A 14,473-nucleotide genomic window follows, 5' to 3' on the forward strand; every position below is an offset into this window, starting at 1 on the left:
TTCTCTGTACGGTTAGAGAGATAAACACGATCGGATTTTAGTAAATTTATTTGGTAAAGACAACTTTGGGGTGAATCTTCGAAAGGGAGGAGGCGGAGGCGTAGTTTCCTGTCGGATGGGAAAAGGGAAATGGAAATACCAGTGGCGATAATCTAAATTTGCTGCTTGAATAGTCCGAGTGCATGCGGATGCTGTCAGTCTTGGTCTGGGTAGCTTCACGCCCTAGTTTCGATGCTTGTGTTCGCACTGGGCGCCGCCGCCGTATCGCAGCTATCCACTTGGGTGGGCTTGAGCATGGCCAGCGTGGGGCTACCATCCAGGACCTCATCCTTTCGCACATGCAGCATATCGATCTCGGTTAGTGCAACATTTGGTTCCTAGATAAGATAGAAATATGACTTGAAAAGGGACTGCAGAAAAATCGATAAAAATGTGAGACAAAATGATCATTCACCTTCTCCATTGCCGCATCGGACACCTGCAGATGGTACTTGTCCCGGCAGAAACGCGACAGCAGGGCAATGCCCACATCCCTCTTCTTGGCGTACTTTGTTTCCCAGGCGTCCAGCAGGCGGTTGTAGTAGCGCGCGTTCTCGATGTACCTCAGGTATATATGTGTGTCAGCGGTGGGGAAGATTCGCTCCAGAGGCTGGCACCGGGCCAGCTCGTCCTCGGCCACAATCAGACACCGCACATCGTCCGGCAGCAGGTTGTCCAGTATGGTATCCACATACTCCTCCCGGAACTCGATGCTGCGATTGGTATACTGATTGTGTTTGCGTACCTCCTCCGCCGTCAGGCAGGTGGTGAAGATGCGCTTGTCATGGCACAGCGGCCCGCTCAGATTTAACTCCTGTAGAATCTCGTTCTGTTGGTGTTCATTTAGCTTCGGCGGCACCTGATACAGAGCCGTGTTAAGCACAGCCTGAATGAGGGGACCCTTTACATGAAGATCTAGCGGCAGTTCGGAGTGCAGCGAGGGCGATATATTGATCTCCAACAACCACGGGACCAGATTCTCGTCCAGCAGCACATCGAAGCCGAAGAGTTCGAAGCAGTTGTAGCGAAAGTTTACATTCTGGCGGTACATGCGATTCAGTCCTGACTCTCCGCTCACGATTCCCTTGATAACCAGATTCCGCAGCGTGGCCCACAGGCGTTTGGTATTCACGCCACGATTCTCCAGGCAGGACCAGAGGGATTGCAAGGTCCACTTGTGACCTTGACAGGCATTAAAGTCCTCGTTCTTGGCATAATTCTGCGAGAATTTGTTGATGCTGTAGTTGGTCAGGTGCATGCAGCGCTCGTCTAAGTTGCTCAGCTCCGAGCTGTACTTGACGGACGCGAATCTCGCCAGTCCATCCTTGAACATGTAGATGCGCAGCGGGTTGATGGAGGTCAACACTACGTAGAGCCGCATATCGAACTTGTTATCGTTGATCAGCAAGGGTCGCTCAATGTATCTGCAAATGGGTTAAGTTTCTCATAAGAATACAGATTAATTGCAGGGATTTCGACACTCACTTTTGCACCACCAGCGGGCGATCCTTCGGAAACTGGCTCCACTTGTTCACTATCCGAATGCCAGTTCCTCGGGCACTGGCAGGCGGCTTAACAATCCACTTGGTGAGCTTGGAAGCGTTCTTAGGCCAAACCTGTCTCAGATTCTCCAGGTCATCAGGCATTATATAGGATCTAGTAAAGCAAAAGTATGGTAAAGCCAAATTATTATATAATTGGATACTTACCTTTGCATAAAACCAAACTCTTTCTTGCCGAATTTCTTCATGTTATTGTAGATGCTACGCCACATGGTGTCCTTGCGTCCAATACGGAACGATCCGGGTATGTGGTTGTACTTTTGGTGCGACCTAATAGTCCTAAATCCAGGGCTCTTCATGTGCTTCTCCCACACGGCCATCCAGTCGGTGGTATCTGCCAAGGTATCACAGATTAAAGATCACATATCAAAGATTAGGTGCCACAGAAAACTCACTCTTAATGATACGAAAGCCTGAGTTCAGAACTACTCGCTTAACTATCTTTGGCATGACGGGACTTAGCTTCCATTTAAGAACTCGATGCAAAGCTGCCGGCATGGGGGGACCCTTGTCGGCGTGCGAGGTGAAGTTGAGGTAGGGCGGAACGTTCGGGAACAGACTGGGCGAGAGGATCGTTTCCGGGCGGAAATAAACGGATGCCTCCGAATCCGTGGTGGCCACCGATTCCTTCGAATGTGTTTTCGCTGGCAGTAGACGTGTATGCCGGCTCTGGTGGGACTCTGTGCTATCCTCCTCAAGGAAGAATGGCGTGCCCACATACTCCTCCTCCGAGTCGGAGTCATCGTAGTTGTTAATGTCATCGATAGCTAGGAATTAGAAACATATGCATACAGAAATATCCTTTAGGAAATAGCAAACTTGCTCACCTGCACATGGATCGTCTTCGTGCTTCCGATCATGATGATCATGGATTGCTCCTTTGTTCAAGGACACTCCCACATATGTAGCGCTATGCTCGCCTCCCGGAATTCGCTGATTGGCCAAGTGATGATGGACCTGCTGAATGTGAGGCGGTTGGGTGTACAACGAGGCATACAGGCTCGTCTCTAGGGCGGTGGCCGCCGACTTGGTCAGCCCATTTTGCGTGAGCAGCTTGCTCTTCTCCTCCTGCTGGGTATTTAGAATGCTGCTTCCATGGAAGGTGTTAACCACAATCTTGCTGGGTGGTGATGCCTTTAACGTTTGCGTGCTTGAGCAGGATACGCTCGACGGTGCCGTCTTGGACAGGGCATGTGGACTTAGGCTGGATCGCTTGGTACGTCCATTGATGGTTGATCCCTTGACGCAGGCATCGTCTCGGGCGCGCTTCAATAGCATCTGGGCGGTTAGTTAAAGCAAAAGCGGAAACGGAAACGGACAAGGAGCACGCAGTGGGGGGAATATGGGAAAACAGACATGATATATGTTAGCAATTAACAGGAATAAAATGAACTGATTTATTTAAGTCATTGATAATGCAGTCCAATTAGGGATGTATATCGAAGGGAAGAATATGATATGTATACCCATCGTTCTTAAGATCATATTAAAAATATATCTTTGATATATCGAAGTTCAGAATAACATTAAATAACATATATTCGAAACATATATTTAAGCTGACCCAAAATATCAAAGGGAATATTGATATATCTCACATATGTAAAAGAGAAAAAAGAGAAAAATCTATACAGTATTAAAACTTCTTTACTCTACATTTTATTTAAGTTTAAAATGAATTAATGGAGAAATTGCTTGCTGACTATAAATGAGGTTAATATATAATTGATAAAGCAAAGTTTATTCAGATAAATAGCAGAGGCGGGGAAAATTAGGAATATAACAAAAAGAAATTAGTAAATTGTGAGGTATTCATTATACCATTATATTATAATTTTATTCGAAAGCCAGTAAAGGATTTAATAGGATCTATTACATTGCTTAGAGCACAGAATTAAATTTGTTACTATATGCCTAAATAATAGACCTTTTTAGAGTTAAATTAATAATTTCGTAATTCTAGCAACATATCCTTATTATATATTCATAGATCAGAGATTATTGATAGAAAACAAAGAATGCTAGCTAATCTTTCCTACTCACAAATATCTCAAATGTAGTGCCCGATCCAAACAGATAACATATAGTTTATAGCTTCTCCACACTCACCTGGACTTTCTTGTACGACTCCGATTGGAGTATACTGTTGGGTGTGCCGGCTGCGGACGTGTTCTTTGGACTGGTACTGGTGGCTGGAGACGGGATTCCCCGAATGCCGATGCGCTGCGATGTCGGCGTGACCTTCGATGAATCTCCGGCATATGAGACGCTACTTCTGACTACTTTCTCCGGCGTAAGGCGTTTACGCGGCGATGGCGGTGATCTGGGCTTTTGGGCGGCTGAGGGCGGGGATCGGGCTGTGGCATTGGCTGCAGCGGCGGCCGCGGCAGCAGCAGCGCCAGAGCCAGCGGAAGTGGCCAAATGTGATCCTCCACCGGCGGCGCTACGATGCGGCGGAGTGCCGGTGGAAATCCGGCTTTGATTTCGGTTTGGTGCCGAGAGGTGCGGACTGAAGGGATGGCCAGCGGTGGGTACGTGGTTGTGATGGGCCAGTTTCTTGGCCATGACCATCTTGTCCTTGTAGAGCTCAACCTCTTCCAGCCAGGATTCGTGAAAGTCCAGAATCTCGATGCCCTTGCCGCCGCCATTGCGCTGCTGTCCATTTTGCTGATGGCGAAGATTTCGCCCCGTCAAGCTGTGGTTCTCCTTGGCAGCTGTCCCCGATCGGGCCGACGTCGTCCTCTTCTCGGTCATTTGAGCCATACTGAAGTTACAGGTAATTTAAATAACTGAAAAGGGGAAGAGAATTATAAATATATATTATTGTAGAATATGTGAATTGATACAAATGTTTCGATATATTGTGATATATATTTAATTGTCTTTATCTAATTTGAATTTTATTCAGTTTATTTTGTAATCAGCTCTATTTAAAGTCCTTTGTTTTCATTCTTATCATTGTTGCTTTTCAAATGGTGGACGTTTGCCAGCCTTCTTTCTCAATGAAAGAATTAAGTTTGTGAGAATGTGCATATAATTTGTAAATGTTTTAAATTAAAATTGATAGAAGGTCTTTTATGCGGTTAGTTTATTCAATATTACGAGTTTTATTTGCTATCTTTTATGTTGATTGCTTTAGTAGGATTCCTTGAAAACATATTAATTAAGTATTTAATTCTTGGTCACATTTGTTTATAAATAATACTTTAATATTTATATTTGGTATTTTAATTTTATCATTTATTTATACTTCCAATTGTTTGTAGTATTTTTTAACTCTATTTGTTTTTGATATAGTTGGTATTTGTATTTTCCATTTATGTTTATTATTAGGATTTTATTTCCTGAAGGTTATTTTTCTTTCTTTCTGAGTTATTCAATTTTTAAATGATTTAAATGAAAACTTTTTTCATGAATGTGTTTTATATAATTTTAAATTTATAAACACCTTTCCATATTTTATTTTATTTTTTATTTTTGAAGACTTTATTTACTTCTGGAGTTTTTTGAAACTGATTTCCCAGATCTTTGTGGCACTTTTCGGGTTACTTTAGGGATCGGAATGGAACGTAATGGGGGTTTTCCGCGCTAAGTGGAGTGGGTCTGCCGAATGGGTTCAAGGTGGTCGCTTTTTGTTTTTGGGCCACTGCAGGTGCCGATTGTTCAGATTGCTCAGGATTACTTCACCACGACGACGACGTAGTCCGCGTGTGTGTGTGTGTGTGTGTGCGAGGCGTGTCAATGGCTGGCTATTTTCGAAGATTCATGGCACGGCACCAAGATCATCCAACGAGACGCGAAAAAAGAATAAAAAAGCGAAAAACGCAGCATCGCCCAGAATGCGGGGCACACTTCGATCATCGATCGGCGGACGCGATCGATTGCCGATCGATCAATAACAATATAAATGCAAAGCGTGCCAACAAAATAAATATATAAAAGAAAAGACTTTCGCCTTCGCTCAAATTCAAAAATCAAGAGGGCGCGAAAAAATTGCGACCCTTGTCGCTATTTCACTCTCTCCTTCAGAGCCGGCTTTTGCTGCGTCCGTGTGCGTCTGCATGTGCGCGCACTAGTGTGTGTGAGTGTGTGTGTGTGCGTGAAGCTGGACTCACCTTGTTATTTTTGATTTCTTTTTGCATGCGCACAACGAATTTTGTTGAATTGTATAAATAAACCGAGAATTTGTAGACAGTTTTCGACTCGGGGACTAGATCTAAATTGTTTAGATTTTGTGACTGATATTGATATTCATTCAAAACGACAACAACAGCGGCGGCAGCGGCAAAAACAACAAACAGCGACAAGGATGCCAACTTGTCCGTTCGCTGTCCTGTAGCTTCTATCGATAGATCGATACTTCTGTCGATTTCTGGTGTCGTCGGGCGGCCGGAAGGCGCGCTTTTTGAATAAAGACTGAAAATTGCAAATTTAGCCACAAAAAAATCCAATTCGAATCGCTTAAAAACAAGTCTATGCTAATGTATATAAAATACTTTTAGTAGAAAAATTTGAGTATTATGTATTATTTCAAATGCCAAAATCCATTATAATTTCATTTAAAATTTGAGGTAAAAATCTATGAAGTACTGTTTTGAACACATTACTTTTCTCTAAACTCAAATCTTCCGGAAGTACGTACTAGGTCATGAGAGATATGTGGCAAAATCGAAGTTGACAATCTTGGGTCCAAGGAAACCTCCAAAACCGGGACGTCTTTTGTAGTAGATGCCAATACCGGACAGCGGCACCGGTGGATTTGTGACAACATCCTGGATGTCAATAAAGGGCACTGTGGTCTGGGCAGCATCCTGCTCGAATCCAGTGTGGGTGAAATCAATATGCTGGTAGGTCTTTGGGAAAGGCACCGAAGAGGTAGTTAACGTGGGCACATGGGTCTCTCCTAGGGTCAGTTTTTCGCTTAAAGACAGAATAGTCGTTAATTTTATGAGTAATTCAGAACAATTAATTAATTAAACTTGTAGATTGGATTTACCTTCCCTGATTGCCATCAGTCTCCCAAAAGCTCTGCTCCATTGGTTCAATAAGTTTGCCCCTCAGGAAATCGAATTCGGTATACTGAGCCTCCAGATGGAGATGGCCTCCAACGTTCTGAAATCTCAGTCCGGTGATAAGGGAGCTGTTGGTAGGTGCTTCCAACTCATTCAGATCGATGGATCGTCGGTCGTTGGTCAGCGTGTGGTAATCGACACCCTGCCGCACATTCTTATCAGTGATGCTGTACTCGTCCACGGGCTTCCACTGGAGAGTGGTCTGATTGATGGCTCCTCTGGGCAAAAGCTCTCCCTCCTGGATCTGGAGATGAAATATGCGATTCCGCTTTACGAAACGAAGACCAGTCACAACTCTGTTGTGCTCCACATCGGCTCTCACGGGTCGCAGGTAAAAATAGCGATCGGATTTGGGACCCTGCTCATCGCACAGGCACATGCAGTAGCTGCATTTCCAGAATATCCAGCGACCCCAGCTTTTCGCCCTTTCTGTTTGCCTGCCGCACTCAACCCACTGTCCGAACCTATGTCCGCTTTTATAATGGACGAACTCGTAGCGCCTGCTGGAGCTCCAGTCTGCCAGGCAAACCTGCATCTGTGATTCCACAAACTTGCAGTGGTGCACGTGACCAAAACACGCCGGCTGCTTGGAGCAGAACTCATTATCGTAGCATCCATAATTGCTGGTGTAATCGAAGTGGGCGCAGTCATACCGACACCTCCCATCTGGATTCAGATCCACCTCGTTCTCGATGTAGCCTTGTAGGAGGCGGGTGACCTCCTCGTAGGTGACTCCTGCCGTGTGGTGTGCCGGATCGCATCGCCAAACAGTGCGATCTGATCTGCTTATCACGTCCTTGAACATCCTCAGAGTGCGGTTTGTCCTGCGATCGTATTCTTGTCGCATTAGTGTCTTCTCTTCGGTGAATTCACCGTCTTCTTTGAGCAAAGTCCAGGAGAAATGAGCCAAGGCGAGGGCTTTAAATTCGGTGAGTGCGATGTTCTCGAGCAGCTGATAAAAAAACAAATGGGAGGACTGCCGCGTTCTGCACATGTGACCGGATGAAACCTACAAATCATTTATAAGGTATTACAGGGATACAAATGTATGTTAGTTAATACAACCTTTAATCTGGTTTCCAATTCGACCAAAAGATTGTTGGGGGTTAGATGGGGCTTGTCCTCGGTTCCCAAGAGCGTGGTGTGAAGTTCATCAAGACTGTCATGGATTATCGAGAGCGTTTCCTCAGCAAAGCTGGAAAGGGTTGTCTTTTCAAAGGCCGTCCTATTTTGATATGTCTTCATCCTTTGGTAGCGAAAACTAATCCTGTTCATTATTTTTTGAATATCTTGCATCTTCGCTATTGTGGGACTATTCGTTTCTATATAGTCTGCGACCGAATCTATTATGAAGTCCGCAAAATGCTGATGCTAGAGAGGGATATCTCTTAGAGGTGCATAGGCAACAAAAGAATCCTTATAGCTTACCTGCTCCCTCATCGTGTCATCTATTCCTTCGATCCGGCTTCGGATTTCCACCAACCAAGGCTCAACCATTGACTTGGGTTCCTGAACAATTGGAATATTCTCGTCTGGCACGTAATCTATGAATTTATTGGATTGTGCCCACTCAATGGCACCATCAAGGCCAGCACGAATTGCAGCAGGACCATTAAGAGCACCATTGATAGATTTTCCGATGACCAACAGCAAAGCCAGAAGAAATGGGACTTCCATTTTCACAGGGATAAAGGTGATGTCCCTTTGTTTAGCGATAAGATGTCGGAACGATGTGTTTTCCTTAACGCTAAGAACCTAACTAAATTATTTTCTAATCTGGTTTCCCTTTTTAATGAGAGCGGCCTTTGAGAGCGCTTTTTGAGAGTGACAAAAATATAAACCAACAAAATATATAGTAAAATCAAATCTTTTTGCAAACTCATATTCTAATCAGAGGCATTGTTTTCTTAGGACCCATAGAGATATTGTGGCGATTCTGAGAAAACTTGCAGGTTATTGTTTTTTTTTAAACTATGATTCTAGATTCTTCTGCCCAAAATGATAGTTTGAATATATATGTATTGATTAATATTAATTAGCATATGTGGGAAAATTCTTTCCATACCGATGCCACTAGATCCTGATACTTTATATACTGAGACCTTAGGTAAAACGTATCAAATAACTTAAATCAAATGGTTTGTTTAGCTCTCTTATAGTAACATTTCATTGATTGTTATTTTTTATAATTCCTATTAATTATTAGGATTAGCTTGAATCATAAACTATGTTTTTTGCAATCACAAAGTCTTAAAGTCAAATAATTTTTTGGAGTGCTTTGTTTATCGCTACATTCAATTTTTTCACTTCTATTATAAAATCTACATAGTACCACTAAATTTTTTGCTTAGTGATAGTACATATATTTCCTCTTATAATCTTTAAGCGCGACATGCTTAAAAAATACTAAAAACAAGAATGAAGCCAAGTTCGGGAGACCACAGATTGTATACCCTTACGATCGATCATAACTAAGCCAAAAATGTATTAATTTGTATTCGGAGAGCTGTTCTTTCTTAGTTTTTATAGGGTTAAAAAATCTTCGTACTCTATTAAAATTGTACAAAATGAAATTTTTTTTATCCATTTTTGAAAATTTTAACGATAAAAAATTTTAATTTTTTGAAAAAAATACATTTTTGCTGGACAGCAAGATTGACTCGGCTGTTGATCCTGATCGAAAATATATATGATTTATAGGGTCGAAAATGACTCCTTCACTGGGTTTCAAGCTTCTGACTAAAATTATAGTACTCTGCAAACATATAAAAATAAGTGTAAGATGAATGTCTATACACACATGTATTTTCTCATTTAATTAGTTTATTTTAATAAGCCTGCGAAAACACTGATAAGTGCGCAGCTTTACTCAAAAATCAGCCCAAAATAATTAAATTATATTCATTAAGTTTTGAGCATCAGAACAGAGAAGAAATAAATTTAAAAGAAAAAGTTCGCCATGAAGGGAGAACATTTCCTTTTACTGGTCTCTTTCTTGGCCTTTCAGAAGACTTTCTTCTGCAAAGCCTCTTCGGAAAGGTCTGAAGAACCGATTTTTAAGCTAACTCAAACGAATAAACGATTGGGTGACATAATCAGACGGATCGATGAGTTGCAGCAGCTGAACAGAGCCACGGTGAGTTCAATCCCAGTCTTATAAATAGAACCGAAACTGTACTGGAGGGTTCCAATAGAATCGAAATATTGCTGCATTTGCCGTCCTTCCAAACGGCTACATGGATGAAAGCTTTGACTTTAGCTCGGAGTTCGATGAATCTTATAGAACCATAGGATGGATAGAGCACTTATACGACTATCTTGGGCATTTTGAGAAGGGCAGGTTTGAAAATGATACGCTAATTCGTTTCGCAGAAGACACCGTTGCCAACGAACGTAAGGAGATTAGGATGGAAAAGTTGCACGCTTTCTTCTTTGGAAGCGAGGATCTACCTTTTGCAGGGAGGCATCTTCTGAGATCCCTTGCCGAAGGCTATCAGGTAATACTAAGCTGTTAATCAGCTAGAAACATAACTCTAATTAGAATATTTAATTATGCTTACAGAAATATCCAAATAGAACTTGCAGGACTCCGCAGTCACCACAGCAGTATCTATACACTTTGTATGTGGACATTGCTCTCGCCGAACTAAAGTCCCTTGCCATGCTGGAGTGGTCCTGGCTACTCCTCGGGCAATTTGGAAGAACCGGGTTCACCGTGGAGCAGGAAACAGTGCGGGAGGACTTTGAGCAAAGGATGAAACGGACTCGGAAGAGGATCGAGGATCAAATGAGTGGCGCTGATCAAACTGTCTGGCGTTGCGATCCTTTGAAGCCCAAGGCCGGAGTCAACTACGATGAGGTCACCCGGCTTCTCCAAGGCTACATCGAGAACGAGGTGCATCTCAGTGCGGAGGGGACATGTCGACATGACTGCGCCTACTACCAATCCGCGAGGAGCGAGGGATGCAACGGGGATGAGATCTGCTCCCAGCAGCCGAGGTGTGAAGGTTTCCTGCACAACTGTCAGTTTGTGGAGTCCGACCTGCAGGTATGCCAGTCGGAGACGAACTCACACAGGCGGTACGAATTTATTCAGGGTGAAGACGGAGGCCACATGGGACGCCCTGAGGAGTGCAGCCGGAAGATGGACAAAGCTAAAAGCTGGCTGAGCTGGTTCGTCGAGTGCAGTTATTGCCTCTGCCTGTGTGATGAGGAGGGGACCAAGTCGGATCGATACTTCAACCTGCGACCAGTAACAGCCGATATATTGCGGAACAGGTGAGTTTGAGCTGCGCTCTTGACATACATATATTTCTCACTGCTCCCTTCAGAGTTGTCACTGGATTGCGATTTCTAAAGCACAATCGCATATTCCACCTCCAGATCCAGGAGGGGGAGCTCCTAGCACATGGAACGATCAACGAGACCACTCTCCAATGGAAGCCCCTGGACTCTTACAGCATCTTAGATGAGAACGTTAAGAAGGACGTGGACTTTCACATGCTGAGCTACGAGAATCGATCAATCGATCTAGTTGAGATCAAAGAACACAGTAACTTTGTGGTGACTGGATTGCGATTCCGAGTGGTTGGAGGCCATCTTAATCTGGAGGCACAGTTCAATAGGTTTGACTTTAAGAGCGGCCAGCTCACTGATTCAACCAAATGGTTGTCAGGAGACAGCGAGAAAATCAGGTAATGTTACTACAAGCATCTAAGGGGTGAATATTGTCTATTAAAGCCCCATTTCTATTAGGACGAAAGTGGTCCTGGAGAACACCAAAGTGTTCCCAAAAACCTCCACTTCCTCTGAGCCGTATCCCAGCGGCAATGACCATTATGTGGAGTTTACAAACTCGGGTCTTCAAGAGGATGCCGCTCAGACCACTGTGCCCCTTGTTGACATCCAAGCAGTTGTCTCCAAGCCTCCGGTTCCTCTTTCCGGAATTGGAGTTTACTACAGAGGCAGCAAGGGATACGGTGGCTACGTGGCTCCCAAACTAATAACCTACGATTTCAGCCAGAATTTCGATTTTCCCATAATGTAATTGGTGGTTGGAACAACATAATACAAATGTTACATATTAAACCTATTTAATTTTGATTTGATTTGAACAATCTCCAGGCGGATTTATCTATATTTAAAAGAGCAAATCTTCCTTTCGAGATTCTTTTCCATGCCATCCTGGAACTAAATTTTGGATCATTGTAGGTACGAAGCAAAATCGAAGTTTACAATCTTGGGCCCAAGGAAGCCCCCGTAGCCTTGGCGACCCTTGTAGTAGATTCCTATGCCGGACAGCGGCACCGGTGGATTTGAGACCACGTCTTGGATGTCGATAAAAGGCACGGTGGTCTGTGCGACGTCCTGCTCGAAGCCCGTATGGGTGAAATCGATGTACTGCATGCTGCTGGAGAACACAATCGAGGAGGCGGTGGTTCGTGTGGACATATGGGTGCCTCTCAGGGGCAATTTTTCTCTAGAGAAAAGAACAAGCTCGGAAAGGTATTAGTTTTTGTCAGAATGTTAATCCGAATCGATAATTTACCTTTCCTGATCACTAGACATTGTCTCCCAATAACTTTTCTTCGTTGGCTCGATTAGCTTGCCGCTGTGGAACTCGAACTGAGAGTATTGAGCCTCCAGATGCAAATGATCTCCAATGATTCGAAACCTTATCCCGGTTATAAGCGAGTTGGTTTCCCTTGGTTCCAGCTCATCCAGATCGATGGAGCGCCTGTCGTAGGTCAGCATGTTGTAATCGATACCCTGTCGCACATTCCTATCGGTGATCCTGTAATCGTCCACGGGCTTCCACTGGAGAGTGGTCTGGTTGATGGCTCCCTCGGGTAGGAGCTCTCCTTCCTGGATTTGTAGATGAAATACACGATTCCGCTTTACGAAACGAAGACCAGTCACAACTCTGTTGTGCTCCACATCGGCTTTCACGGGTCGCAGGTTAAAATAGCGATCGGATTTGGGGCCCTGCTCATCGCATAAACACATGCAGTAGGTGCATTTCCAGAATATCCAGCGACGCCAGCCGCTTGCTTTGTCTAGGTATCTGGCGCACTGACCTCCAGGACCAAACCTATATCCGCTCTCATAATGGACAAACTCATATCGCCTGGTGGAGTCCTGAGGAGCCTGACACACCTGCATCTTGTATTCCACATACTGGCAGTTGTGCACGCGACCAGAACACTTTGTCTGCTTGGAGCAGAACTGATTGTGGTAGCATCCGTGAGTTCTGGTGTTATGGTAGCGGGAGCACTCGTATCGACATCTCCCATCCTCGTGCAGATCCACCTCGTTCTCTATGTAGCCTTGTAGGACGCGGGTGACCTCCTCGTAGGTGAGTCCCGCCGTGTGGTGTGTCGGATCGCATCGCCAAACGGTGCGATCTGCTCTGCTAATCACGTCCTTGAACATCCTCAGAGTGCGGCTTGTCCTCCGCTTGAGGGCCTCCCGTATCACCCTCTTCTCCTCGGTAAATTCTCCCTGTTCAAATTGCTTGAGCAGCAGCCAGGAGAACTCAATCATGGCGTGGGCCTTCAATTCGGTGATGGCGATGTCCTTGAATAGCAGGTAAAAAAACTGCTGGGCAGACTGTTGCGATTTGCAGACGTGATATGATGAGCCCTAGGAGGCATTAACCATGTTAAGTATCGTCAAATTTTCGTACTTTATAAATATAAATTACTTTTAATTTGGCTTGCAGTTGAAACAGAAGGTTATTGGGCGTTACATGGGCTCTTTCCTCCCTTCCGAGGAGCGTTGCATGAATCCTGTCTATCTGATGGATTGCCGAAAGACTGTCCTCGGCAAATTTGATTAAAGTAAAGTTTTCGAAGAGCCTCGACTCTCCGTAAATCTGCATCCACTGGTAGCGCAAAGAGATGTCATTCATGACATCATGGATATCCTTCATCTTGGCCATAATTGGAATGTTTTGCTCCATATTTTCTGTAATCGAATCCCTGGTGTAGTCCGCAAAGTGGTGATGCTTCAGTGGGATACCCTTGTAAATTTGTGATACAGACGAAGATTATTTTAAACACTCACCACACTGTTCCTCTGCTCAATGCTATCTATCCCAGCTTCGACTTTTGCCAGCCACAGCTCCTCTTTTGACTCTGACTTCAATGTTGGTTCACGAGGCGTGTCTATATGATTTGCTTCCTCGATAAGGGCACTAGCGCTGGCCTCAACGGCCATCCCTGCGATCACTGCAAGCGCCGCTTTTCCGGCACCCTTGCCCACCTTTCCGGCACCCTTGCCCAGCGAATTCCCAATTTTTGTGCCAACTTTCGAAAACCATTTTGAATTCGCAGGCGTAGGCGACAGTTGAAGGACCAGCAGCGTGGCCACGAAAATAGAGAGACGCATTTTCATCTTACTACCACTTCCGTAATGATTCAAATATGTTTCTCACTGAAAAATACTATTGCAACACTTTAAAACAAAAGAACTGTAGGGCTTGCAGCTTGGAATTTAATTAATTGTAAGGCCCACCATACGCTGCCTTTTATTAAATGTCCCACAGATCTTGGTTTGCCACCACTCCGTGGGGGGAATGCACTGATAGCCTCACAAGAAGATCCCATAATCCCTATCAGAGTCATACAAAACATACATATTGAAAGCAGTTCGTTGAATGCATAACAATTACAAACTAAGAATGATAAGGACTCCGTTGAAGCAATGTAAACAACAGAGGTAAAGGGTGAGGAAGCCTTTCTTAACTTTGGAAAACGATTTTTTTCGGGTCAACATTATGCTAAATTTTAAATTAAATTT

The 14,473-nt window shown here is 44.1% G+C and overlaps 4 protein-coding genes across 5 annotated transcripts; 1 reads left to right on the plus strand and 3 right to left on the minus strand.

Annotated features, from left to right (window-relative positions):
• Positions 1-30: 30 nt before the first annotated feature.
• On the minus strand, positions 31-6,211 carry LOC110187566 (Tubulin tyrosine ligase-like 4B). The gene is made up of 8 exons (XM_020956955.2): positions 5,717-6,211; positions 3,711-4,390; positions 2,429-2,879; positions 1,997-2,368; positions 1,749-1,935; positions 1,525-1,695; positions 455-1,463; positions 31-377 (listed from the first exon to the last, which is right to left on the minus strand). Exons 2-8 carry the CDS (start codon positions 4,362-4,364, stop codon positions 216-218), a joined length of 3,006 nt encoding a protein of 1,001 aa, XP_020812614.2. The 5' UTR covers positions 4,365-4,390; positions 5,717-6,211; the 3' UTR covers positions 31-215.
• A 14-nt stretch (positions 6,212-6,225) lies between these two features.
• Positions 6,226-7,515, minus strand: LOC110187572 (uncharacterized). Its single transcript, XM_086832335.1, has 2 exons — positions 6,598-7,515; positions 6,226-6,521 (listed from the first exon to the last, which is right to left on the minus strand). Exons 1-2 carry the CDS (start codon positions 7,476-7,478, stop codon positions 6,248-6,250), a joined length of 1,155 nt encoding a protein of 384 aa, XP_086688461.1. The 5' UTR covers positions 7,479-7,515; the 3' UTR covers positions 6,226-6,247.
• A 2,735-nt stretch (positions 7,516-10,250) lies between these two features.
• Positions 10,251-11,765, plus strand: LOC147643650 (uncharacterized; the record flags this gene model as incomplete). The annotated part of the gene is made up of 3 exons (XM_086832337.1): positions 10,251-10,951; positions 11,005-11,367; positions 11,429-11,765. Coding segments are annotated over 3 exons (1,356 nt in total), but the record flags the coding sequence as incomplete, so codon positions are not given.
• On the minus strand, positions 11,701-14,319 carry LOC110187574 (uncharacterized). Of its 2 annotated transcripts, XM_086832336.1 has the most exons (5): positions 14,189-14,319; positions 13,739-14,128; positions 13,377-13,679; positions 12,222-13,315; positions 11,701-12,152 (listed from the first exon to the last, which is right to left on the minus strand). In XM_086832336.1, the coding sequence occupies exons 2-5, from the start codon at positions 14,066-14,068 to the stop codon at positions 11,876-11,878; spliced, it is 2,004 nt and encodes a 667-aa protein (XP_086688462.1). In that variant the 5' UTR covers positions 14,069-14,128; positions 14,189-14,319; the 3' UTR covers positions 11,701-11,875. The 2 variants fall into 2 exon arrangements, with proteins under 2 accessions (XP_086688462.1, XP_020812619.2); XM_020956960.2 differs by having other exon boundaries at positions 13,739-14,285.
• Positions 14,320-14,473: the final 154 nt, after the last annotated feature.

The sequence above is a fragment of the Drosophila serrata genome, unplaced genomic scaffold, assembly GCF_035046125.1.
Source record: "Drosophila serrata isolate PLE 108 unplaced genomic scaffold, ASM3504612v1 contig_249, whole genome shotgun sequence".
NCBI classification, from domain to species: domain Eukaryota; kingdom Metazoa; phylum Arthropoda; class Insecta; order Diptera; family Drosophilidae; genus Drosophila; species Drosophila serrata.

Coding starts and splice junctions, on each gene's coding strand:
- LOC110187574 (XM_086832336.1), bottom strand. CDS start 14,068: ATGAAAATGCGTCTCTCTATTTTCGTGGCCACGCTGCTGGTCCTTCAA. Junction 13,680..13,738: donor TTGAGCAGAGGAACAGTGTG/GTGAGTGTTTAA, acceptor ATCCCACTGAAG/CATCACCACTTTGCGGACTA. Junction 13,316..13,376: donor AACTGCAAGCCAAATTAAAA/GTAATTTATATT, acceptor AATGCCTCCTAG/GGCTCATCATATCACGTCTG.
- LOC110187566 (XM_020956955.2), bottom strand. CDS start 4,364: ATGGCTCAAATGACCGAGAAGAGGACGACGTCGGCCCGATCGGGGACA. Junction 2,880..3,710: donor AGTCGTACAAGAAAGTCCAG/GTGAGTGTGGAG, acceptor CTAACCGCCCAG/ATGCTATTGAAGCGCGCCCG. Junction 1,696..1,748: donor GAGTTTGGTTTTATGCAAAG/GTAAGTATCCAA, acceptor TTGCTTTACTAG/ATCCTATATAATGCCTGATG.
- LOC110187572 (XM_086832335.1), bottom strand. CDS start 7,478: ATGTTCAAGGACGTGATAAGCAGATCAGATCGCACTGTTTGGCGATGC. Junction 6,522..6,597: donor ACTGATGGCAATCAGGGAAG/GTAAATCCAATC, acceptor TCTGTCTTTAAG/CGAAAAACTGACCCTAGGAG.